At 36.4% G+C, this 27,443-nt stretch overlaps 1 protein-coding gene across 1 annotated transcript in view; it reads left to right on the top strand.

Moving 5' to 3' along the window:
• Window positions 1–25,091, top strand: part of LOC146146998 (phosphatidylinositol 3,4,5-trisphosphate 5-phosphatase 2-like) — a 33,031-nt gene extending 7,940 nt beyond the window's left edge. Inside the window, exons 5-28 of the mRNA XM_083388513.1 lie at window positions 4,270–4,419; window positions 4,723–4,810; window positions 5,839–6,024; window positions 6,912–7,032; window positions 7,282–7,479; window positions 8,393–8,589; window positions 9,241–9,340; window positions 9,559–9,673; window positions 10,443–10,562; window positions 11,078–11,196; window positions 12,493–12,663; window positions 13,383–13,472; window positions 13,841–13,966; window positions 14,424–14,606; window positions 15,345–15,465; window positions 16,762–16,852; window positions 17,732–17,841; window positions 18,352–18,422; window positions 18,881–19,007; window positions 19,763–19,866; window positions 20,454–20,725; window positions 21,354–21,399; window positions 21,838–21,946; window positions 22,735–25,091. Of these exons, the coding sequence (XP_083244639.1) occupies window positions 4,270–4,419; window positions 4,723–4,810; window positions 5,839–6,024; window positions 6,912–7,032; window positions 7,282–7,479; window positions 8,393–8,589; window positions 9,241–9,340; window positions 9,559–9,673; window positions 10,443–10,562; window positions 11,078–11,196; window positions 12,493–12,663; window positions 13,383–13,472; window positions 13,841–13,966; window positions 14,424–14,606; window positions 15,345–15,465; window positions 16,762–16,852; window positions 17,732–17,841; window positions 18,352–18,422; window positions 18,881–19,007; window positions 19,763–19,866; window positions 20,454–20,725; window positions 21,354–21,399; window positions 21,838–21,946; window positions 22,735–22,828 (3,109 nt within the window). The 3' untranslated portion in view covers window positions 22,829–25,091. The remainder of the gene's footprint in view (window positions 1–4,269; window positions 4,420–4,722; window positions 4,811–5,838; window positions 6,025–6,911; window positions 7,033–7,281; window positions 7,480–8,392; window positions 8,590–9,240; window positions 9,341–9,558; window positions 9,674–10,442; window positions 10,563–11,077; window positions 11,197–12,492; window positions 12,664–13,382; window positions 13,473–13,840; window positions 13,967–14,423; window positions 14,607–15,344; window positions 15,466–16,761; window positions 16,853–17,731; window positions 17,842–18,351; window positions 18,423–18,880; window positions 19,008–19,762; window positions 19,867–20,453; window positions 20,726–21,353; window positions 21,400–21,837; window positions 21,947–22,734) is intronic.
• Window positions 25,092–27,443: the final 2,352 nt, after the last annotated feature.

The raw sequence follows: 27,443 nt of genomic DNA, 5'->3' as shown, positions 1-27,443 counted from the left end.
TTACCAACCCCCTTTTGTTTTTTTAGACCTTGTCCGTGTCCGTGGTCTTTTATAAACGTCAGGCAATATTTTCAAGCACATTTTTCTGCTCTTTTTTCATTTTCTGAGCCCGATTACTGTTTTGAAAGCGCTAGCCTTTTTTCGCCACGCTTTTTGCGGTTTTTACCAATTAACCAGCAGTCTACTTTGAAACCAAACGGTTTGCTTTTTTAGAGCTCGAAAAATTACAATGGTTTAAAAATAAGTAACAAAAATCGTCTAACTTCATCAAGCCGTCTAAAATAGCATTTGGTGAACGTTTTGAATGAATCTTAAGATAATGGCTATAGTTTGAAGTTAGACGTAGAATGACAATATCAAAGCCCATACAGAAGTATAGGTAGCATTTTGTGAACGCTTAGAAGGATTCTTTGTTCATTTTTAACAAGGCAAAGTGAGCACTGGTTCAATGTTGTACATATAAAAACTAGTATAAAATCACTTAGCTCAACAGATGTGGTAATAAGTATTACGCGATCAAAATGTACGTCGCTGATAGCAGATAAGGCCCAAGCCCTCGACTTAGATCTTCAAAAGAGCATCGAGACTTCTTCATTTTTAACGGATATTGCTAAATGATTATGGTTAAAATTCGCAATATTTACCCTGAAAAAAAAAATTATTATTTGGCAGCGCATCTTAAATTATACCTACTTTTGCGAATCAGCAATGACCGTAAATTGCTGACAGTTTATGCTAACTCTATGCGGGAAAACAAACTTTTCTACAAATCGTTGGATTGCAAAGTAAGCTTAAAAGTGAAACTGGCGCAAGTCTCTAGTTAAATTACTATCGACCAAGGACTATCACTTTAAAGATAGCCGTTTTTACTAGAATGTTTGCACAGCTGGACTGCAGGGCTCAAAATGTGTAAAGTCTATTCGTCAACTTTTTAGGCAAATTGAAACATTAAAGAAGCTCAGTCAGATTTTCTTAATCCCTAAACCGCACTTTTTGTACACAGGTTAATTGGAAACGTACTAATTTCGAACTACAAGGCTTACCACATACAAGTCACAAAAAGTTACATTAAAAAACTAGAAACCAAACCTAAAATGTTCAAAAAAAATGTTTAATCTGTTTTCGGCTGTTTTTTACCCTTTATCTTCGAAATTGTCCATTTTTTTTTCAGAAAATCTAAAATATATTTAATAATTCATTTTTTGGGATGCCATAAGTTTTTTAGGTGAAAAAGTCTTTTAGGCTTTTGAGTCTAAATCACATACGTTGTTTAGAATAGATTAGGTGTCACCAAACTTTTCTCTTAAAGGCCTTAATCACTGAAAGGCCGGCCGGATATACAATATATATATATAGAGAGAGAGGTATTGAAGATATAAACTTTATCAACATGATTATCGTTAAACGAAAAAAATATAAATATCTTTATGCAAACAAACGAACAATAAGCTTTAATAATTAAAAAAGAAAAATTAGGTTTAGAATTGCATCCGAAAACGTTTCAAGTGTATTTATTTCCATTAAGAAAATATGCCATAAGCCGGTAGAATTAACTCTGCGGGACGGATCTGGCCCTAGCACCAGATTATAAAACCAGCTTTAAAGTTTACAACTCCTGTTTCGTGCAAAGCAATAAAACCACTTTCAGTTATAGCTCGATAACATTTGCACAAGATATATACCTCTCATCTCCACCAAACTTACACTGTAATTAACATGGAAGTTTATGTAAACGCCTTATTTATGGAATTTGTCAACTTTTTGCGGTTGTTGTCGTTTGGAGTAACATGGTTGGAGGTTTTAGTTAGACGTAGTAGAAATATTTCAAAACCCATATAGAAGTCGGTAACATTTAAAACTTTTCAAATATATTGTTATTCATTTTTAACAACCGGCAAAATTTGTGACCTAAAAAATTAGAAATTTGACAAAATTTTACCTAAAATATTTTTTTAAACAAAATTTTGACCTATTAGGAATGCATGGATTTAACATCGCATGTGAAGCGCATTTTGTGTTGTGGTCGTCAGTCATTGTTATTTCAAGAGATATTTGAAACGATTAAAATAATACCTAATTCTACAATAGGCTTTGACATTTGTCGAACACAAACTGCAAGAATCTGCTAAAAATGTCCTCATACAGTGCTCGAAATCCGCGCCTAAAAATCGTCATGTTTTCGATCCCTGCTCGCCATACGTTTGAGTCTTAATGCAAAGCTCAGCACATCGAACACGGAAACAAAGTATGAGTAATGTGACAGCTAGCTAATAGGATTTACCCGCTGTCGTGAAGTAATTTCATCGTTATTTGTATAGTAGTATGCCACTGTTATAGCCCTGGCAACCACAGTCATGTGACAACAACAACCTATTTGGTAAAGTAAAAAAAACAACAGATTTTAAATTTGGCGATCCCAAGGTATCAGAGTAGTTTAGTTCTAGTTAAAACCAACGACCCCCAATGTAAAGCAAAATGCTCAATTTTAGTATTTTTTAGTATTTAAAGCAGTGGGTTCGAACTATTTCGGGCTTACGGCACCCCAATAAAATATAAATTGCTTCGCGGCATCCTTGCTAGCATTTTCGCCTAGATGTTAACTGTCATGTCACAATTAAGTGAAACTGTACTTATCAACTGTACACAAGGCAGAAATTATATTATTGATTTGTTGCACTTCAATCGTACGTAAAAATATATTAAGAAGCTCACTAATGGAGCAAACATTTTGGATTTTTAATATCTCTCGCTACCCGTGAGCGTTAGAAACAGCACCAGTTGGGAACCACTAATTGAAAGTGTTAAAATCATGTTGCCTGATTTTTCTCGAAGCGGTTGCGCGTTGCAAATAGCCAATGAAAAAAGGGAAAATAAATCGTTTAAAATAAAAAAAATATACTTTAACCTCACCAATATTGTTTACCATGTGACTTCACTAATTTTTCGATTGGTGCCTTAGACATTTCTAGAATACCCGCGACCGGCGTCAACGCTTTAGGCAGTTAAATTTCATCAAATTTTTTCAAAAAAGTTGTGTCTTCTGCCGTATTGTGTTAAAGTAGAGACAAATATTATGTTGTGTTGTGGGGAAACTTGGCAAGCCAAGGCCACTTGCTTTTTATGCCGCATTGGGGTTTCGCGTATAGACCACGTTGCCTTGGCATTACAAGGAAATTCTCTAAAAACTATGCGGAGCGTGAAAATCTCACGCGTGACTTGTCTTGTGTTGTTTGGTGACTAACCATTTTTGGAAAATTTAACATTTTGCGGCGCCATTGTTTCTCACTGTCGTAGTTACGCACTTTGTAAGTTTAAGGAAAGTTTAATAGTTATCATGCTTTACAAACACTATACTCATACATACAAAACATAACATAAAAACAAACCACATTTCGCGTATGTTTGTCTTATCTAAGGTTTGCAAGGCATCAGCCAACTGAAGGTAGAGTTGTAAATAAAATATAATTTTACTTGATGCATTTTTTAATCGCGTCAGAAGTTTGCAAGGCACAGCTAACCAATAATAGGGTATCACCGTTCATTTTATTTGCTGTCCTGACTTAACCATAGGACAGCAGGATGGAGCTAAAGTTGAACCAGTCATTGTTCCGAAGGTTCTTTATTGAGACCAGTTCGCCTTCTTACAAAACCCTATATTGACAATAAGGTTTGCCGATTGATAGATGAATATACCGGAAGTCAATTGTTGCAAATTTAAACGGCACAACAAAGCAACGAAATCAAAAATCTTTGCTCAATGCCGAAAAGGAAATCTTATTGAGTAGACAGTCTACTGACGGCTCTTAATTTTTAAACAGTTACAAAGCTCACGAAAGATAACAAGGAAATACCTAAATGACTAACTGACTTTATTTTTATAATGGCTAAACTAGAATGCATAGTATAAAAAATGATAATTATTGCAGTATCTTTGATACTATACATGCGCATTGCGTAATACACGTAAATATATTTCTTTTTTTCCCTTTTACGTTTATACTAACGACGGCACACTTTCATCATTAACCCTTTATATGATATTATTAGTTTATGCAATAAAAAGTGTGCGTTCAGGACGGAGAATTTGTTTCAGCAACACTAAAAAAAACTTTCACTTTTTTTCCTTTATCGTCACAGTAATGCCTTGATTTGGTATCGGATCCAACACTGGTCATTTTACGCAGGATTTCTAAAAAAAAATCGACATTATAGAAAATAACGAAGCATAAGACATCTCTAATAACCAACAATAAAACCATGTTTCTGCAGCCCTGAGATGAGCATGGGCTACTTCGACAGCGTGCACCAGTACGCCTCGGACCGGGGTCTTTTGGCCGACCTGGCCTCAGTTAAGAGGGGAGGAAGCCAGTGCGCCGAATTGCAGACCTTGCTGGCCAAGGAGGCCGTCGCTTTTCAAAGGTACCGTTTTTGTAATTTGTTATTAGGTTTATTTTTACTGCCAGTTCAAAATTTACTTTTAGGTGTCAATCTTAAACTGCTGTTTTAGAATGTCTTCCAGCTGTTGATGTGGACAATACTTGCTTTAATAGGTTTTTTAATTAATGACTTTTTTATGAAAAAGATGTACTTAACTTAATTCTTACAAAAATAGGTTAACATTTTTTGAGGTACTGAATTTTTGTACCTTTAAAGTCAGGTAGGAAACCAACTATTTAAAACCTTGGTTAATTGATTTTGACAAGCCCACGATTTTGCTTGCAGCGAAATGGAACACTTTCTCATGAAGATCGACGTTTTGCGGCAACTTTTCGACTTCGGATCATCGCCAAGAGCAAGCAATTACAACAGGGTGAGTAATACGCTTTGTGCCTAAGTAGTGAGTCGTACTTTGATTGGCCGAGTAATTACGCTACTCTGGTATTCCTCTGGATTAAACTCTGGTATTCCTCTGGATTTTGCAAAACGCGATACTCTTTAATACGAGGTACTTTGGTAAATAGTTACCCGACATTTTGCAAAACGCGATACTCTTTAATACGAGGTACTTTGGTAAATAGTTACCCGACATTTTAAAATACTCGTTATTTGGCAAATAGTTACCCGACATTCTAAAATACTCGTTATTTGGTAAATAGTTACCCGGCATTCTAAAATACTCGTTATTTGGTAAATAGTTACCTGACATTCTAAAATACTCTTTATTTGGCAAAGAGTTACCCGACATTCTAAAATACTCGTTATTTGGTAAATAGTTACCCGGCATTCTAAAATACTCGTTATTTGGTAAATAGTTACCTGACATTTTGAAATACTCGTTATTTGGCAAATAGTTACCCGACATTTTAAAATACTCGTTATTTGGTAAATAGTTACCCGACATTCTAAAATACTCGTTATTTGGTAAATAGTTACCCGGCATTCTAAAATACTCGTTATTTGGTAAATAGTTACCTGACATTTTGAAATACTCGTTATTTGGCAAATAGTTACCCGACATTCTAGAATACTCGTTATTTGGTAAATAGTTACCCGACATTCTAAAATACTCGTTATTTGGCAAATAGTTACCTGACATTCTAAAATACTCGTTATTTGGTAAATAGTTACCTGACATTTTAAAATACTCGTTATTTGGTAAATAGTTACCCGGCATTCTAAAATACTCGTTATTTGGTAAATAGTTACCTGACATTTAAAAATACTCGTTATTTGGCAAATAGTTACCTGACATTTTGAAATACTTGTTATTTGGCAAAACGCGTTACTCTTAATTACGACTTACTTCATGGCAAATAGTTACGCTATAATCAACACGAGTTACTCGACTAAACTACGACACTGGCAGTTTTTCTTGGTTGGTTATTTCGGCTTGCTTAGAATGGAGAAGACGTGGACCTCGACACTTTTCTGGGTCGTTTGGGCGATTGCCAGGCCGTGGTGAAGTCCCTAAACCGAAGAGCTTGCGGCAGACTGGCAGACCTGAGTGGAACCGGGACGCCCAAGGTGAACCTGCCCCGCAAGCAGTCCAGGGTGGTTCCCCCGCTCACTGAGAGGATTTTTGAGGTAAGGCTTTCCAAAACATATCAGTGCTGAAATGACTTAACACAGGGGTGAAAGTAGAATATTTTTTTGCCGGAACGATGAAAAATTTTCTTTCGGAAAGTCGTGAAAATTAATAGAGATGACGTCACAAAGTCACGCCATAACTGGATGTCTAAAACAAGCAACCTTAGGAAACCTTTTTAGGGGATTGAGTGATTGCTTGGTAAACAAGAACATATTTTTCCTGTGTATATACCTGCAAAAATTATTTACCGCAAGGTCGTTCCGACAGAAATAGTTTTTTTTTGTAAAAAAATGCTGAAAAATTGCTAACTATTTCTGTAGATTTCTGCATACGCAAGCATTGGCGTATGGTTGTTTCTCGACTCGTTCCCTTCTGAGCCTGCATAACTCAGTTGGTAGAGCGACGGTCCCGGCTTGACCGGAGGTCGTGAGTTCGAACCTCACTGCAGGCTAGTTGTTTTTCTAATCTGCCCTGCTTGCATCATAGATCAACAGACTCAGTGAATCTGCGATGGCTTTCGGTGTACTATTTCTGTAGAACTTATAATTTGATTCCGAAAATTAACTTAGTAATGTCAGATATTGTTTGGATAATACATAAAAAAATATATAAAAAAATATGTGTGTGTTTAAAAAATATTGAGTGCTAATAAACTTTAAAATAAAACTATCGCTTTTTTGCAGCCCCATAAAAGTTATGCGATAAACGCAAGCGTTGTTAGCCCTAGGGGTAGACTTGGGCAACTAGATAGTTCTATAATGAATTGCAAAGCCAAAAAGGTCGAGTAGATCGACATTATCTTAATTAAGACTTTTCGATTACGCAATTGTATTAACATCAGTTAATGTGACTGAGAATAAAAAAGTTTCACGGTTGTTCGCAGGTGAAGCAGGAAGGCGCTCTGAAGATGCCGATGAAGCAACGACTAAAGTTGGACGTGACGAAAGGACGGCTGCATGTTATGAAGGGAGACGGCACCTCTAATGAATACGATCACACACAGGGTAATCAATAACTTTCTAATGCCCACTTTGTAGTAATATATTGCTACTTTTCTTGTACACTTGTTAGGGTTGTCCAATAACATGCTATTTTGATACCGATACTCACGTTTTTTGCGGCCATGGCCCCCAGTTTGGGAACCCCTGCTCTAGAAAAGACGAAGCTGACATGTTACGTTCAGGCCCAAAGAAGTAGATATAAAATGTAACCTTGCTCCTAAAATTCTATCAATCAATCAAATCTCTTCGCAGTACTTCAGATCATCAAAAACAACAAGTCGAAGACGAAGCTGGCGATCGTGTTCGAGGGAAATAAGAAACGCGAGTATGCGTTTGATCAGAGCGCTCACCGCGAGGCATTCTGCCAGCTGCTCCAGTACATAAGGAACCGACACAGTTCCTCGGCCGAACCGGACTGCGTATCACTCTTCGTCGGAACTTGGAACATGGGTGAGTGTTGAGTTATTTTATTGTTTTTCACGCAACTTTTTCTTTGGGGAATGTTTGATGGTTTTGGCCTTCAAATAACAGTCTGATAAAACTTTGTTTTGATTCGTGAGCTTTCGTTTTGTGCGTTTGACGTTAGGTACATTTCTACTCAAGCTTATGTAAGCCCATTGTTTTACCAGTTAATACCTTGTTATTTACTGTAGTGTACAGGATTCATTTTACCATTACAAAAAGTTCCCTTTTCGACCCAGTTAAAAAAACATAAAAATGAACTACCGTACGTGCCTATAATCTCTATAATATCTTTGTCAACTTTTTTTAAGTACGGCCGTACTATTTGCCTATAATACATGGTTTCTAAAAAGCAACGACAATAAGTGTCTGACATTCATAAAGAATAATCCGTTTAAATCGGCGATTCCTTAAGTTTTAAATTAGAGATCGACCGAAATCACTTTTTTGGACCGATACCGATACCCGATTATTTACAATTTTGTCAACCGATACCTGATACCGATACCGATTTTTTGATGCTAAAAACCAAATTTTTGATCAAAAAATGGAGAAGTTGTTTTTTGTACACGAAAAATTCAATCATACTTTTGTACTAAAATATCGGACAAAGTATCGGCATACATAACGATATATCGGTAAAAAAGCCAAATATCAGCCGATTTTATCGGTGAACCGATATATCGGTCTATCTCTATTTTAAATCTTCATAGATAAATTTACAACAGTCCAAATTTCAGCAGATTTAAATCGTATTGCGCGATTGATTTTTCTGACCCTTTGTGATCCATGTTTGTGTCGCTACCCATACTATGGAACAACCAATGTAAAGTATACCAAGCATAATCCATTGCCAGCCCTAACATAAGTCTAAATCAACAAATTTTTCGAATTTTTTCAGGCGACGCAATCCCCCCTAGCGACATCAGCTCTTGGTTTATGTGCCAGGGAAGCGGACGCTGCTTGGACGACATGGTCAGCGCGATCCCGCACGACATCTACGTGGTGGGAACACAGGAAACTGGGCCGCCTGAAAAGGACTGGATGCACAAATGCATTGACACAGTGGCAGAAATAACCGGCAAGAACTTCCACATGGTTCGTGGCTTTAATCGTGTTTATTCAATTCACTATTTCATATTGTTTTGGTTGGTTTGTAAAACTGGGGACCGTGTTTTGGTTTTATTCACCTTAAGTGATGTACGTGTATGATGAAATTAAGCTTCGTTAAGTTGAAAAATTTAGCCCTTTCAACAAATTCTATTACACCATATGAGGCAATACAGCGGCACTATGCGATTGCGCTTCGTCAATTTGTGGCCTTATACTGATAACTTTAGGGTCAGGTATGTTCAGGCTCGTGATAAACATAAAATGTTGTGGTTACGAATTACGATATCGAATCTGCTTTGTAAGCCACGACATATGATCGTGATGTCAGTTTGTGAAAGAAATAAAACTGTAAGTTCAAGATCGTTTCTCAGCGTTTGATTACGTTTGGACTGCTTTTTTGAACTGGCCAATATACGAAAAAATCTAATTCAAAATTGGATCTGTTCAACTGCTGGACTGTTCATAGTCTCTACATTTATAAAAAAACACCAGATAATGGTACGACGGAAAAGGAGCATGGCGAAACAATACATTTTTTTAAATAATTTACTTGGACCTGATTTTGATTCGAAAACCCAGACTAAAAACGACAATGTTAAAGGTACATTCTTATTTGCTGACATTATTTTACCCCAGGTTGCCATGGACGCCTTGTGGCACATAAAGATTCTCATATTTGTTAAAGAAGAACACAAGAACAGGATAAGCCACGTCAAGACGTCCAGCGTCAAGACAGGTCTGTTCTTGTAACATTGTTGCCAAGAATTTTAAAATAAACCCAATTAAAGTGAAATGTTTAGATTCCGCGTCTCGATAAACTGAAGTTAGACTTAGTTTAGTCTGTGACACCGGATCTGAGTATTACCATTTGCATAAATGCGGTTTTACCATTTTGCAGAAGGCTTTTAGAATTTCAACCTCGTTGCACACCTGACGTAACACTGCTTTGAACAGGTATCGCTAATGCGTTGGGAAACAAAGGAGCCGTTGGCGTATCGTTCCAGTTCGGTGGCACTTCGTTCTGCTTCATTAACGCCCATCTCACGTCGGGAGCGGAGAAATGCGTAAGGTGAGAAAATTTGAAAAATGACTTTTCCTTATTTCGAACGTTGCTATTGTTATATGACGTCATTAAACTGGGGGCAATGATTTGTTGCCAAGGAAACAGTTATCTTAAAAAACACGTCATAGCTATGCTCACACTGGCATATCAGGGTATATTAAAGCGGGCGCTTTTATCGGTTTGTAGGCCAAAATTTGCTTCAGTTTTGAAAAGTTTAGTTACTCCCAGTATAGTTATCACTATTTTTTGGAAATTTTTTTAAGTTGAATCGCTGCGTTTGATCGCAAATTATGACTGAAATTCACCGAGACCACCACCTGTCATCAGGTATGGGCTTCGATCCAATACATCCCCATTCAGTATAACACTAGAGACCAAAATGAATGTTAAAATCCTAACACTTTACTAGCAATTTCGGTGTATAATAAATAAAGTATGAAATGTCAAATGTTTTAGCGATTTTTATGGTGTAATGCTATGATAATACTAAATTGTGATGTTACACTTGTTTCATTATTCATACCAAAAAAGCTAATTAGTAATTAGCCTTACACCACCAGGATGGCCATCTTAAATGTGCATTTCAAGCAAACTAGTTAATTTAAAAAAAAACGCTCAGTATTTTGTAATACCTAAAGTAGTTTTTGTGGATCTGCCCAATTTAAAATAATCCCAAGCACGATCTTAAACGACCATAAAAACTGTTTTCCTTAAAAAGTCTAGTCAGTGTTTTTGTATTTAACGCACAACGATTCACGTCCACTTTCCAACATAGGCGCAACAACAACTACGTGGACATCATGCGACAACTGAACCTCGGTGAAGATAGGTTCCGTGACTTTGATCTCAGCAACAGATTTGATCATCTTTACTTTCTCGGGGACCTTAACTACAGGTAAGTGAAAGATTATGTGCTCTAGTAGCACCACAAACAAGTTGTTAATTGTTTTTGCTTTCAAGTCAAATATTTTTGCAATATAGGCCGAGTTTTTTTTTTAATGGTGAGAAGTCGTAGTTAGATGTAGAATTAGTATCAAAGCCCATAGAAGTAGCAAGTTGAACGTTTCGAAGATCTCCTTATTCACTTTCGAAATGTAGTTTACACAAATGTTAACTTTCGAAACAATTATTTTAATTTTCTTAAGCCCAAGTTAATTCATTTACAAATAAACTTCAGTTCAAGGTATTTTTAAAATATGAAAATATGTTTTTTTTGAAGTATGCGCAAAGCTAATTAAGTTGAAAGGCAACTCTAATTTTGCTTAAGCTATGAAAAATGTAATTGTTATTCCCAGCAATGTTCGTTTGCCAAGCATACAAAGCAAGCAAATTATTGGCGTTTTTTAATTAAATGCTAATTTAACAAAGTTGTGTCCATGTTAAAAGTTCAAATCACAGTCTTTGGCGCAGGCTGGAGATGGACGTACAGGAAATCCTGTCGTACGTGAAGCGGAACGACTTCAGCACTTTGTCGAAAGTCGATCAGCTGAGACGGGAAAAGGATTCTAACAAGGTCTTCGCCGGATTCTGTGAGTTGTTACAATATTTTGCCTAAACTTTAACTTGTAAGATGGTATTTTTGGGGAAAATTGCGAAAACTAATACGAAGATGTATTCTTTACATTAAAACTGATTTATGCTCGTCCTATGTTTTTATGCCTGTGAACAAAAACCCCAAACAAAACGTTATACAAGCAACATATTGATAGTAGTGTAGCGGCCCTGTAATTTCCCACATACGTGTACACGAAGTGAACCTTTTTCTTATTTTCTCTTCTACTCGTTTTTATGCGCGCTGTCACCGCTCGTTTGCTTTTTCGTTTTGATTGCTGAATAAACTGGTTGTCGCCTTATTGGTGACCCCCGACGTGACCAGCTTTGCGAGATTCCTTTCGACACCTGGCGCCAACCCCGATGTCGCGTCACGGTAGAGCAAAGACGGACGTTCCTAGATCACTTGGCACGAGTAATTACGTTTTCGTACGAGTTGACAAGCATCGCCCTCCCCTTACGCCGCCGTACAACGGGCCATTTCGAGTAATTCGGCGCAGTGACAAGACGTTCACAGTGGATATAGGTGGGCGAAACCAAACGATTTCCATTGATCGCTTGAAGCCAGCATACATCGACGAGACACAACCGATCGAGGTACCTCAAGCACCCCGCCGAGGAAGACCTCCTTCGCGCAACATCTCGACACCAGCTTTGCCCAACGAATTGGAGCAAACATTCGTACAAACGCGCGCTGGTCGTGTGATTCACCCCCCTGATCGTTTTTGATAGGTTCACTTCTGGGAGGGGGTCATGTAGCGGCCCTGTAATTTCCCACATACGTGTACACGAAGTGAACCTTTTTCTTATTTTCTCTTCTCTCGTTTTTATGCGCGCTGTCACCGCTCGTTTGCTTTTTCGTTTTGATCGCTGAATAAACTGGTTGTCGCCTTAGTAGCTTGTTTACAAGCTCAATAATGGAGTTGATTTGTTGCATAAAATCCTAAACAACGCTTTACACCATGTTATCGAAATGGTTTGTCACAAGTTTCAAAATGGAGTTCGATCGTTGAACGTGGCCCTAACTAAAGCGTTGGACAACCAACATGTTTATAGTAGCTTGTTTATTTATCTCAATAATGCAGTCTGTTTGCTGCATAAAACCCTAATCAACACGTTGTACTATTAGCGTACCAAACGCCTCACACCATAGTATAGAAATAGTTCGTCACAATTCCAAAATGGAGTTCAATCGTTGAATGCGGCCTTACCTAAAGCTCAATAATGGTGTCTGTTTGTTGCATAAAACCCTAACCAACGCGTTGTACAACTAGGCGAAGACGAGGTGCTCTTTCCCCCCACCTACCGGTACGAGCGTGGCACCAGGGAGACTTACTCCCACCTTAAAGTGAAGAAGACTGGCATCCGAATCAACAACCCGTCCTGGTGTGACCGTGTACTGTGGAGATCCTACCCGGAAACACACTCGCAATGTCTTGCTTATGGTGAGTGTATTTCTTTTCGAATGTGACTTTGCTCGTGATAATGGGATATGAGCAGGGTTACCCTCTGTTAAGGAGAAAAATAAGCAGATTTGATGTGATGTCGTGGTAGTTTGCCACTCGTAATTATTGAATGTTAAACGCTACACTTTTTGGAGAGATAGAACACATTTATTTCGTTCAAAATATGTTGTCATAATACGTTAAGAACGAAGTTATGAATGAATGTTGAATAGAGTTTTCCCTGCTCAGTTGAAGTTTCATAATTGTGGAAAAACAATATAAAAAAGATGAGTTGGCTGCACAACTCAAAAATAAGCACGTTTCTTGTAAATATGCACATCGGGAATTTCGTACTTTTCGTAAAAATAAACAGAAATCTTAGAAACAAGCACGGAATGGTAACCCTTTATATTAATGATTTGCTATCCAACTAAAGTCCAGGTTAAGTCATTTTAAACAATTGTGCAGAATTAAAATTTAAAACAATACAAAACTAGACTGCTTCACATTAAAACATAATAAGGTGAATAAGTTTATGTTATCAAAATATTTAAAAAATAACATATATTCAGTTTAAATCGTTTGTCCAAACTAGCGCGAAGTCAAGTTCAATTTAGTTTGTTTATAATGAGCAATTAATTTCACTGTACTTTCACAATATAAAATAAAAACTTACCTGTGATGTTTACATTTAAACACCTTTTATTGTCGATTGTCAGGTTGTAGTGACGACATAATGACAAGTGACCACTCCCCAGTGTTTTCCAACTACCAAGTCGGGGTCAGGGGTCAATACGTTTCCAAAGCAGGTGAAATTGTCTTTATCTTTTTCCGAACTGTGGTTTGATTTTATCTATTTAGCAATTTGCATTTTTTATACTCAGGTGATTATTAAGTGTTCCAAAAGTGCAAACTAGATAGCAAAAACATGTAATTCGAACTTAAGACAGTCGCTTAGCCTTAGTCATTAGAACGAACAAACCGATTTGGACGAGGTGGTGGGTTCGAATCTTATCGCAGACCACTTATACTATTACTACAAATACTGTGCACTTTTGTTATTCCTCCAAAATAAACATAATTACATGATCTTACATTAAGCTGTTAACCAAAGAACGTAACATATTAATTGTGACGTAATATATAGAAGTTTGTTATTTGCATCATTTAAATTTAGGTCTGCGCTCATCGCCCGACTATCCTGCCGACAGTTCTTCTATAAGCTTTGAGAATGTTGAAGTTATACTGAAGGCTCCTGGGAAGAGTTCCTTCTATCTTCAGTTCCACTCAGTATGCCTCACCAGTGAGTTCTATAAAACCTTTAGTTGTATGTATTGTTGACTGTTATTGACGGCATGTGCAATAACAACTAAAATTGAAGTTGAAAAACACGAGTAAAAACAGAATAATATTTTTTTCTGAAAAGTAGCGTGATTAATTCCCCATATGAATGACTGCATGTGCATTTAAAGGTGAAACATTGCCTTTCGAATTTTAAACTGAAGGAACCCTAACCAAAATTAAGGACCCTTTGTCACGACCAAAATACATATTAAGAGATGCATAAAAAGTGCTTTTTATTATAATTTAAGTGTAATAATTAACCGAAACATATTTTTTCTATTTTTTTCCTAAACCTTAATTTGGTTCTAATTTGCATGTATCCCTTGCGATTTAGAAGTAAAGCGTAAGTCAGTCTTTAAATCTTTTTTGCCATTTAATGTCTAAAAAAACAACAAAAGTGTTTTTGCCCCACGCAGAATACATCAGGAGCAAGCGCAGCAACCGGTTTGAGACAAAGGATTTAGGTCAGAATTACGTGAGGATTGGTTGGAGCAAGGACTGTCTTCAGCAACTAAAGCCAATCATCGCCGACCGAGAATATCTGGTCGATCAACATATTCTCGTCTCTGTCAGAGCTGAGGACGATAATGAAGTACACGGTGAGATGGGATTTTTTTAAAGATTATTCAGTTATTCACACTTTTTGACTTGAAACACCCACACCGTAGATACCTCATACATTTCCTCCTGTTGCGAACGGTGTAATTTAATTTTTACGAAAGTGGGAATTTTTTTTATGTTTTTTGGTTCGTTGAAACGGTAGAATTCTATTTTTTGCCAAACCATTTGTTGCTTAAACGAAATGTCTGTTCTTGTTCATTACTCGTCTGTTGAACAGTTGGTCGTTTTTAGGGTATTTCTTTAAAAAAAACGTCCAAATCTTATTTTCTTAATCAGGCATGCAAAAACTAGGTTGACCAATAACCATGATATTGAGCCATAATTGGGTTACATTTAGTTGTGAAAGTTCCATTTCCGACAGTTGAATTATTTTTTTAAAGAGAAATCGGTTCGTTTAACTGATTCCTTTGAAAATGCCTTTAACCCTTAATATCGAATTGGCTCCGATAAAACACTAAAGGGCATTTAAAACCAGTCCTTTGGATTCAACGAATATACTGTTGCTGCAAGGCATTGTACCAATTAAAACGGCCAATGTTTTTTTTTATTTAATGTACCGAGGTTTCGATAACCCATACACGAAATCTTTAGAAGGAATTCCTGTGTAGGTTATCGAAACGTCGGTACACTTAATAAAAAAATATTTCTCGAAAGGACAGTTTTACGATTGATTTAAAACCAGATGAGAAATAGTAACCTGTCTTGTTCCTCTACAGCCGAGTGTGTCCTTGCACTCCGCTCAATGATCGGCACCGACCCTCAAATGTTCGAGGAAAGATTGACCAGAAAGGGTGACGACACTGGGCAGATCAAGGGAAGGATGCTTGTTAAACCAGGGTAAGGTCACTTTGGCCATTTAGAAAATCAAACGGTCCATTTGTAGGCAATTTGGAAAATCAGTACGGTGTAAAGTTGCTTGGTGAAATGAGTCTCTAGACCTCTTGGCCCAAAGGTTGATATTTTTTTTAAAGAAGTTGTGTTTTAGCTATAGGCTATAGCCAATGTTTGTGAGTACTGACAAGTACAGTTGTATGGAACAAACATAAGTAAGGTCGTACTATGCTGCGCTCTATGAGAAAAAGTTTTTCTTAGAATTGTAACAAAATAAATAAAAATTATCACTGACAAATTTTCAATTGGTCTTTAGTTTTTTAGTTTTTGTCTGGAAATAGCCATCATTGTATGCTGCCATAGGTCAATCTAAAACCTTTACTACCAATAAAGAATCTAATTCTAATAAGCATGTGGTTTATGATTAAAACCTGATTAAAAACACTTGATTTTTGTTTTTAAAAAATATTAAAAATATTTAATGACGGATTTTAATTTTTAGTTTAGTTGTTCTTTTGTTTTTCTCTGGAAACAACCATTCTTATATGTTGCCAGAAGTCAAACACCTGAAAAACCTTTACGACCATTGAAGAATCTAATGCTAATGATTGTGGTTTATGATTAAATGAAACTGTGCTATATTTAATAAGTCTTTAAAAGCCATCAATATGACATTGCTAACTTAGTAACCTGCTATTTCTACAAATTGCTTCGCATTGATATTTTGAACGCCAGAGCCATTCTGCCTGGTAATGATGAAAGGTTCAAGTAGAATTCAAAATAGTTTAGAAAACCAATAGACGAAAGGCGAACTTTTTATTCTTGACATTGAATATATAAATAATTTGGTAAATATATTTCTCCCTCAATTTAATGTTTATTTTCGTAACTAATGTTCGATAATAACTAAAGTGTCATTTTTAGACTAGAATCGATGAAAAATTGTCATTTATAACTTTCAAGCATTTCTTTCAATTTAGTCCATTTTTAAATAAAACTCCTAATATAGAATTTATTTAAAATACCGACTAAAATCTAATAGTAGACAATTCTACACAACCATCTCAGTTTCGAATCGAAAAGTTAAAATTGGCACTGTTTGAAATATTGAATTGTTATCTAACAATGGACTGTTTTCAATCAAATAGAGATTTGAATCCAAAAGTTTTTCTCGGCATTGTTTAAAATATCGACTGTGATCTAACAATGAGTACTGTTCTTTCTTTCTCTTTTAAAGCATAACAGTTTAGGCAAGGCACTGTCAGTTCGCACTTGGCATTTTATGAACTGAATTGTTTTCAGAGCTTCGTCTCGCGCCATTAAGGAGAAGACATACGATTTCATTCAGTTTGGAGGTTTTAAGGACGAAGACGGAAAACAGAAACCGCATATTGTTCGTATTGTATTTTAACAGTACTTAGAACTGTAGGCCCCGTGATATATATTATACAGTGTATACAGGGCTGTGTTAATAGTTTGAAACGTGACAAATCAAGTTCAGTGGCTTAGGTGACTTTTGATTTTCAACCCTTGTGTTATGTAACAGTTTGGCATTAAAAACAATTAGCCCTAAAAAGTATATTTGAACATTTGTATGTGCTAATTTTAACAATTATCTTAGACTTTCTTTGATTGCTTGGTCCCAAAAAATAGTTACAGTTTTAAGGAGCGATTGACATGCATATTAATATGCCATTCTTGTGTTGAATTTTGTTTGTATTTAAAAGGACGTAGGTAAATTCCACTTAGTGGTTTAAGGCATAAAGCTACTAAAATTTAGGATCCACTGGCTTAAATGGTTGATAAGTTGTGTTAAGCAGAAGATTGTCCCACAGAGAATTCTTGTCCCATAAGTTACATTCTAGTCTAAAAATATTAATGTTGCTTGTTTAACAATACAATTTTTTACCATTGTCACTTTTGTATAGCAAGAATAGCTTGATGTTTGCGAACTTTTAACATGTAGCTTTACATTGTAAAAAGGAACTTTATCTTTAAGTTTTTAAATCTTCTTAGTTTTTCTCGAATTCAGCTTCACACATATGAAAAAACAGATTGTAACAGAAAATTTGTAGAACATAAATGAAGAAAATATACATTTTAATTTCTACGTACAGTGTTCTTTTTCGACAAAGATTGCCAAAACATTAATTGAGAAAGTTTCTGTTATCAAAAGTAAAACTCTTTTTTTATTTGAACATAAAAAAATGGCAAAATGAAGTACGGATAATAAATTGAAATGCGAAAACAAACCGAGAATATTTTATCTTAGATCGAGGAGGCCCCATTGTACGGAGCTGTTTCAGATCTCACTTCCAGTAATCGAGCTACACCTCCTATCACCAACAACATCAACATACCGCCATTCAGGGCAAGACAAGCGTGAGTTCTTTAGTCTAACTTTTTCTCAGAATTAAAAGAATAGGTTGAGTAAATCGACCACATCTTGGTAATGGCGTTTCGGTACGCACTTGTCTCATTATCAGTTAATGTCAATACGCTTCGGAACGTCTTCATTAGGATAGATTTTAAAATAAGTAAACAGTTTTAAGATCTTTGGATACGAAGACGAGAATCTTTCTTTTACATTTTATTGTTCGCGGGAAATACTTACTTTTCTAAAGTGTTTCAGCTTTATTAGGATAGTGTTGATTTACAGACCTATTTGACTTTGACATTCGTTTTCAAGCTACATTACGTGCATTTTTGTCTAAAAATGTGTTTTAAAAATTTGTAATTATTTTTTATTTTGGATTATTACGCTTTCTTGGTGCTATGAGGAAAATTAATTTGTGATGTCCCGTAAAATTCTTATGTTTTTTAATCAATTTGTTTTTGGTATTTTTCTGTAAATTGTTGGGCTTTGACCAATTGGCGGTTTTGCTCTCTTAGGACACCTACCAACATGAAAGGGACAAAAAACATTTCGCCAGAGGTCGCTGTTTACGTGGATTCGCCTGGAAGTAAGTGTTAGCTAGTGAAACACTCTGAGTATATCGTGCTTTTAATTCTAAAAATCTTACAATTCATAAAGTTAAGTGAGCTTGCCTTCAGCTCAACCTGTCGCTTCTTAATAGGTGCTATTTTTATTTCTCGTCCGTCTTTCCATTTTGTGGCGTAAGTGTAATAAAAAAATTTGCTCTTTTCAAAAATTGATTTTGGAGCGTAATGGTTGGAGTTTGTAGTAAAACTTGATATTAGATGTTGAAAATTAATAAAGAAATATTCAAAACATTAAAAATGCTACCAACGTTAATATTCTCACTAAGTTTGTTGAATTGATTCAGCACATTTAAAAAGGACAGCAACATATGCGATTTTAAACTTTCATTTTAATACCTACTTTGTGAGATTGACAGCTGTGCAATTGGTTTATTGGATTGTGTTCGTGTATTCAAATTATACATTCCCACTTGTTAAGTCGAGGAAGGCACTTACGCCAATCCCGACGAACTGAGTGCCACGTCCCCTGGTGCCGCCCCGCCCACTATTCCTTCCGTAGGGGGTTCCCCGACGTTCCCAGTGCTTTCCGATAGAGTCATGTCGAAGTGAGTGGAAAAATATTTTGGGTTTTTCTTGTTTGTATTCTGTTTTCATGTAAATGTTCTAAAGGGTTTTGTAAATAAGGCGGTTCGAACTATATATATAATTAAGTTGCCAATATGTAAAACATATAGTAGTTTAACTTTAGTCAAATAACAACACATTTTTTGGCACACGGTGTTGAATAGTTTTAGAATACTTCGAGGCTCCATACCCGTAAATGCGTCTTATTTTTTGATTGGCTTTAGTTTTTGGTATATTCGAAAAACATTTACCAGAAACTAAAGAAACTTTTTTTTGCACCATAATACAAAAACTGACGTCAAACTAATCTCATAACTGCCATTTCTCGCAGAAATACAAAATTTCTCACCAAAATACCAAAGGTATCAGTCTTACAACTGAAGAATACCTTTTGTCGTGACTCCGTTTACAGCAAGTAACGCACCAGTTTTTAGGAAATACACGTTAACAATAACTCAATAGTGCACACAAGGGGAAGAATTTAACATTATATCCTATGCGAAGCTAGCGGTTGTAATAAGTTATAAAAAACTCTCAGACAAAACTTTTAAGTCCCGCTATAGAACCAAGATTGAGTTTTTTTTACATCTATGTCAAATAATTAAATATTTATCCTCGCATTACTTTTATAGTTCTATGTCTGTGCACATTTCTTTGAGATTTACTTCAAATAATGATTTACTAATTTTTTTAAATAATCTGTCCTTACGTGCTCGTTTTGTCTGTATGTTCTCAGCAACCACCAGAGCGTGGGATTGTACGCCCCAGCCGAGTCGGTGCGCCCCCCTTGGGTGAAACAGCAGCAGACCGCCCCCGAACCAGAACCCATGCAAAGACAAGGTACTTCCCTATTTCTATTCGTTATGAGCAGTTATCTCTATAGATTGTACAATTTTTTATTTGTGCAACTTTTTTATTTGCGTTTTTTACCGTTTTTTGGATAAAATTGTTTGCTTTGTGTATTCTTCAGTTGGATTTTTGTCTTCGGTATCTTTCTAAATTTTGTACGATATGCCAACTGATATAACTTTTAACCTTGTAATTTTTTAAATGTGTTTTTCAGTGGGCAAAGTTTAAAAGGCCTAATTTGTGAAAATGAAATACCGGATGACGCAATGAAATACTCAAAGCGCTTACTTAATCATTGGACGCAAATACCAAGGGTTCTGGTTTCGAATCTCACTGAGCCCTTATTTATTTTATATAAACCTTTTACAATTATTGACTCCACTTTTCTGTTAAGCCCCAAACATTAGTTTTACTCCACAAAAGTGTGAAAGTCTCGAGCGAAAAGACGCCATCAAATACAAAAAGCGCCTACTTGAATCTGTGGACGCAATACCAAGGGTTCAAGGTTCAAATCCCACCCAAGCCCTGATTTATCTAACATTATCCTTAACGATATTTGTCCCCACTTTTTTGTTAAGCCCCAACCCCGGCGCCATCCCGCCCCGCGCCCAACCCCAGGGGAGTGACGTCATCGCCCCCCGTCAGCAACATGACGTCATCACCACCGGTCAACCTCTCGGCGACACCGATTGCTCACTACCGCCCTTCTGTGGCCACCAAGAAGCGAATGGTGGACGACACCCTGGCTGAGTTTGACGAGATTGAGGGGATTTTTCGCGACTTTGAGAAACCCCCAGTTTCCTCTGTGGCGCAACACAGGGTACCAAGCCCTGGATACGACACCCCCCGGGTGAGTTGCATCACATAGGGGCGGGGGGTGGGGGGGGGGGGGGGGTTAGGGAGGCACCAGGTCATACCTACTTAAACAACTTTTGGGGGGGCAACCAGAACTACCTGAATGTTTAAATCCAATTTATTTTTGACGTCTTGTCTACAAGTCTGTAAAAGTTCTCGAAAAACAAAAAATGTCAATTTATAGTTCAAGGGGGAATTCCCATGCCAAACCTCACAATTGTTTTGGTTTCCGACCGTAAATACATAAATGTATGAATCCTGCTTTGTTCGCACTTTTTTTTTGCCTCAATTAGCAAAATACCCCCACCCCAAATTTGTATTTTTGTTGTTGAAAAAAACTACTTTAATACATAAACATGTTTTTGAAACTTTTTCGAATTTTGCGTAAAACTGGGAAACTTCTGACCTAAATTAAACATCATTTTCTCCTTGATAAAAACATAGTTTCCATTCTTCATACAGAATGATGTGTAATTCGATAATTGCGTTGTTTTGCGATGACATGTCTGAAAAAGATGACCTTAAATACTATTTTTGACTAATGTTAAAAAATACACTTGTTTGCAATACGCTAATCATTTTGATGTTCTTTTGCTGCCTTGTAAACGTCTAATATTTTTTAGTTTCGATCTGCTCCTCAGCATCCAGGTCAGAGAAAGTCCACAGCAGGTCAGTGTCATATCTTGCGTCACGTACTTTAACTGATTTTAAACTTTATTTGCTACAACAATTTCCTTTTTTTTTACTTTAACGAATGATCCGCTTTAAGTCGTATACGTTGTATAGTTTCCTCAAGTTTAGTACCATTTGAGAATGGCTGTTCTAGTCGTTAGGTATTGTTATTGTATTGTTAAACAAGGTATATATTTCATACTCCTTTAAAGCTGAAAAATATAAGTTATTGCGCTTTTGATTGTCTCAAGAAGTCGTAAAATTACTTTGTTTTGTTTTGCTGTTGTACAAATCAACTGGTTACCTTTACTGATTTGTAACTTTCCTAACTTATGTGAAGCTATTTTAAATGCCTACTCGGGCTTTACAATGTTGGGGGATTTCACACATCTACTTACACCCTTAAGGGGTTTCACACATCTACTTACATCCCAGGTAAACCCCCTGTACCCACATCAGTGGCTGAATTCCTGTCCTGGATCAACTTGCCCCAGTATGCCCCACTTCTGCACGATAATGGCTGGGACAGCATCGAATTTCTCGGGTAAACTCATTTATTTCGTATTGTTGGTTGTGAATTGGTTCATACAAACAATTATTGTCAGTTTCATTTAAAGCTGAACAAAAATAGAAAATGATCAACTTTATAAATCAAATGCTTGATTTCAATGTGACAACATCTTAAGTTACTTTAACTTGAGTTAACGTTTGCGAAAAAAATTAAAATCACTTAAGACAATAAAACTCCTTAATTTTAATTAAATGTTTTGTAATTGGTTTTTGACCACTTATGAGCTCCATATATTTTTTCCGATAAACCAAAAACTTTTTCATAAAATACTGTATTGGCATTAGCAACTGGCACAGACATTTGTTTAGCTTTTGTCTCCCAAATTCAACCATTTTCTTTTAATCTACTTTTTTTCTTCTCGCGATGAGTATTTTCTTGCTCAAGACTAAACAGTTGTAGAGTACGAAAAAAACATTGGATGTCTAAAACATGAGAAACAGATATGAAACTAAAATGAAGTTTAAATACATTTAATAAGGCGCCAAAACGTTTTTTTTAACGCTTTACTTTCGAAAATAAATCATTTCATTTTTCCAAGTATACACCAAGATTTCAATTATATAACTAGTTCCCCTATAACTAGTCAACGTACATCCCATGGGGGCTACGGACACTAGTGTAAGAACCCAATGTCTAATGCAACCAAATACATTTGATTTAACCCACGATTATAATGAGACTTAATACAAGATCTTGTTTATCTTTTGTCTCTGAATATTAAACCATTCCCTTTAAAACAATTGTGTTTTGAACTTCTTCAGTGACATGACAGAGGAAGATTTGAACGACGCCGGAGTGACCAATCAGGCGCATCGCAGAATGATTCTCGATCAAATTCAAACCCTTTCGTTGTGACGTAACAATAAGGTTCAGTAGAAGATGTGTGAAGGTTCAAGTTTAACACCTTCGTAATTCGCAGCTCTTATCGTAAAGTTCTCCGCTGTTTTGCGACGGTTTTTGCTTTGTTACACGATTTTCTCGCAAATTTGCAGTTTTTTGTTTTCGCGTTTAGTTCCAGTCATTTCGACGTCTTCAGTATGCCCTTTTCGTAAGCGCCTTTCTTGTTTTCTTGCGATTTTTTCGCGTAAAAGTTAAAGCAGCCGTAAGACCTTTAAAAACTTGTCGCTTCAACTTTTGTATGGTTTTAAATGCATGAAGCGACTCTAAAATGTATTTAGTTGCTGGTCTTACGATGGCAGTGCAAAGAGTTGTAACCATTTCTGGTTTCAACTCAAATTGTGTGGGATTTTATCCCATACAGCAGTGGTTCTTAAAACTATGACTGGAAATTTTAAAAACGATATTAGATGTTTTGTTGATTTGCAGGTTATTTGGTGAAACTTTGCTTTAGCGTTACAAGTTTAGTTCCCCCAAATTGGTAACCTACTATTTTTGATGAATTTACCTTTAAGGGTAGAATTACTTTGTTGGATAGTAAATAAAGGCTAAATTTCCCATAGCAATTTTGCATCGGGTGGGCACCAATACACCCAAGTATCGGGCGAGTACCGGTACTACCACTTGAAATCAGGTATTTGCTTCGGTACGATATTATCGGTCATCCCTACTTCAATTTGACAGCTGAAAAGCAAATATCCCTACTTCAATTTGACAGCTGAGAAGCGAAAAATTGTATCCAGCTTTCTAATAGAGTAAATTTTAGTGTTCAGTTACAGACTAAAATGTTGGTTAACGGCACTAGAACAATTGAAAACCACTGCTAAACAATCCACTCCAAAACCCGTTAGCATGTGATTAAAGTGAACGTTCTGTTTGCTGCCTCTACCTATTTTTCTATCAATTTTATCAATTCACACTAGTATTTCCGATATTATCTGGCTCGTAGCAGATACCCGGTTTAAAGTCGTGGTATTGGTGGAATTTTGTTTTAGAAAATAGCGACTTGCCAGCCGAAACTAACTTAACTTTAAATCGCCGTAGTAAAGTTTGTTTTAAATCGTAAGCAATGGTTTGCACGCTTTGATTGCTTTAAAACACCGTTTTGTTATAGTGTTGTTACAAGGCCTATAATAACCTGACCGTAGGCTTTGAAATATTATGATCCATGTTGTATGCTGTTATACCAACGCATATTCGACCGATTTTTTCTTCCGTTGCCATGTTTTACGCCGTTCGCGTTTCCCAAATTTTTCACCCATCGACGCACTTAAATTTTTTCTACCGTCGTTTTTTCAGCGGTACCTCTCCATAAGTTGTCACACCCACTGGACACCGTGTTTGGCCGCCATGTTTTGTTCAATAATCGCGTTAGATTGTGTGGCGTCAAAAGTGCACATACTTTATTTTCTATCTGAATCGTAGCCAACATAACAAACGAATCATCCAACTGTTACTGTTTTATATATCCTTTAAACAATGTATTATTGTGTGTATGCTACTGTTTAGTAAAATATGTTGTATATGCGTGTAATTCCTGCCATGAATATACTGTCGGTGTCAGGCATTGTATCCAGGGCTGCGAAGTCGGTAAAAAAATAACCCGAGTTCGGCTCCGACTCTATAGCCTGTATTTCACCTATTTACGTAATCAAAATAAGGTGGATAGTAAGCAATCCGCATTTAAAGGTGTCATATAGTTTATCCACCCACAATACATGGTTGGAAAATATTCCACCATTTGCTGTTACACTTTTACAACAATTTACAGTTTGCAGTTTCGAAAATTAGTAATGTGCACACCCACCTTGTAGTCGGGACTCTTTGAACTCGGTGGTTTTACGCAGTCTTACTCGACTCCGCAGCCCTGATTGTATCTATTAGACAATTGTTTGTTCGACAAATACTTTTTTATTAATTGTCCAACGTTTCGGTGACCTATTCAGCTAATCTTCGTAAAGACAATTACCTTGCAACTCGGCGAAAACTACATACACTAGCAACACGTAAAAATATTTGTCGGCCGAACAATTGTATCCATAATTCCTGCCATGTTTCTGATTTTTCGTGTCAACATCAGCTTGAGTAACGCCTGTAAGTCCTATTTTTATCCCGAAAACAGCAACCAGTCTTGGATTGTTATCACTGTTTCGTTTTTCGCGTTGCTGTGCACTTTTGCTTTCGCCGCGCCCATTTTCCATTATCATTACCAATACGCAGAAAAACCAAGCAATAAACGCATAGTTTCCGAGACCTCGTTTTTCCAACTGCTTCGTATTGAAATAAAACGAAACGAGGACAATTTGCAATAAATATTGCATGGTGACATAAAGTTCAACGGAAAACTTGCTCGTCTCATTAAAACATTGTTTCTCGACCCTTTTTCGCTCAGCGACCCAAATACTTAACGTAAATATGAGAGCGAAGCTTTGGCGACACAATTCTTTAACTGGACTTTTTATAAGAGGATAAATATTATATCAAATATAGCATAAAACAATTTGAATTTAATTATAATAAGCCATGCCTTCGTTCTTTTCCACAATTATCTCAAATTTTGAATAAATCTTACATTGGACCAATCTTAATAATTCAAACCATAAAAATCACTGCAGTCTGCGACTCAACTAAATCAAAAGGTCACACAATTTTGGTTTGCGACCTATGGGTTGAAAATTTTGCATTGGAAGATCAGAAAAGCACGGCTGATAGAAAACGTCCACAAATCTATGATGTGGAAAAAGGCAGAGTTTTTAACACCCCTTTCGAAAATGTTAGTAAGTAAATCCACACCGGATGCCTTTGACTTGTTATCCGGACCAGTCGATCATGAAGCAAGGAAGGCTAGAAAAACAACTATCTGGCGGTGAGGTTCGAACTCACGACCTCGGTGATATCGGGAACGTCGCTCCATCAACTGAACTACACAAGCTCAAAAGGGAGCACGTCGACAAACAACCAGGATAGCAATTGCTTAGGTAGATCTAACATCAACTGCTAACGAGCTTAAATTTAATATGTTTTGAATACTAGCACAATAACACATTATTGTCTAACCTTACAGATTGATAGTATCTTGCAAAGATAATTAGGATTCATTGTCGTTCATCCCTTTTTTATCCTTCGTTAAATTAAGAATCTGTTGCTTGCAGATAATAACCAAAGTTGGGGACAATGCCTCTAGAACTTGCCGAATTGTGACATTTTACGACGCATATATTCTGTCTTACAACAGTGCATGACGTAAGCCTTTAAAGTCAAATGTAAGGTAAGTTTGGGACAGGAAAACTGGGCGCAAACTCTTTGAATAAATATACTTTGAAAAACTGGTCATTTCGTTATCTATTTGGCCTTACTGGTTTTTGCAGAATTTTTACAGGTATATTTCTGACAATTGATTAGTAATATTTTCAGTAAAAAAAGTAGGAATAATTGTCAGTAAAAAAATAAAATTGTTACCTGATACGTGCTGTGTAAGCGCCTGTATTTTATGTCGAAATAAGGCAGTCGTCATTCTGTTTAGAGTCGGGTAAATTCGTTTTAAATTCGTCATTTCATAAGTACAGTCATAAATACTGGATTGCTGTTGTTTTTTGTTTATTTTAATAAATAATTGTCTCTCTTGTGGATATAGCACAAAGATTTTTAAATCTTAAATGCTCCGGCTTACCAAGCCCGATGGCCAGGTTTAACATGCTTTATTTCAGGTGTGTCAGCTCAGTAAACGTGGGCTTATCTAAATCCTTGACTTATGTTTGTATAAAGATTGTGCAACCTGATTCCACATCTGCCTCCATCGCAATGTGTAGTCTAACGGCCTGGAAACAGACGGCTGAATATCTGACCTTTTGGGGTAATGCTTTATTTTTGTCGTTAAAAAGTTTTACAAACTGATATGGGGAATTTCCAAGCGGTTTTAAAATTAAGCTTACTTATTTTTTTTTTTTAGCTCGTCTATTTTACACGACAAATTTAAAATTAATACGTAACAAAACACAAAAGTATAAAACGACCAAAAACAGCCACAACAACGAACATTACAAATAAAGCCAAAAACACGAACAACGGAAACAATTTTTCCTGAAAGTATGTTATTAGTTGACCGCTTTGTGGGGGAAACCATTTTTTTGAATTTAAAAAACATTGTTTATATTTTGTTCCGAGTGTTTTCTAAGGTGTTTTGCGAAACGGTAACAAATGATCTCCGATATTCTTTTAACGGTTGATCAGGACACCTCCGATGTACTAACGCCTTATTGGGAAAGTGAAAAACACTGCTTATCACTTGGCTGAAATTATTATCCGCGTTGTCACAAACAAGTTACTAGTCATAAACCAAACCTTAAAATCCCAAACTGTTACCAATGAACATAAATTTCGTGCCCTATACAACTTTTAATGATATGTAGCCTATTGTACAATAAGTGCCAACGTTTCGACTACCAATATTTGGGCAATCTTCTTACGGAATAGGTGGTCGAGGCGTTGGCACTTTAATTAAATTTTCCTGGAAGAGCAATTGAATTGAAATAATGCCTGGCAGCATCAGCATATTCATGTAGCGATTGTAGCC

The sequence above is a fragment of the Ascidiella aspersa genome, chromosome 4, assembly GCF_963924565.1.
Source record: "Ascidiella aspersa chromosome 4, kaAscAspe10.2, whole genome shotgun sequence".
Taxonomy (NCBI): Eukaryota; Metazoa; Chordata; class Ascidiacea; order Phlebobranchia; family Ascidiidae; genus Ascidiella; species Ascidiella aspersa.
This window is presented reverse-complemented; position numbering and strand designations above follow the sequence as displayed.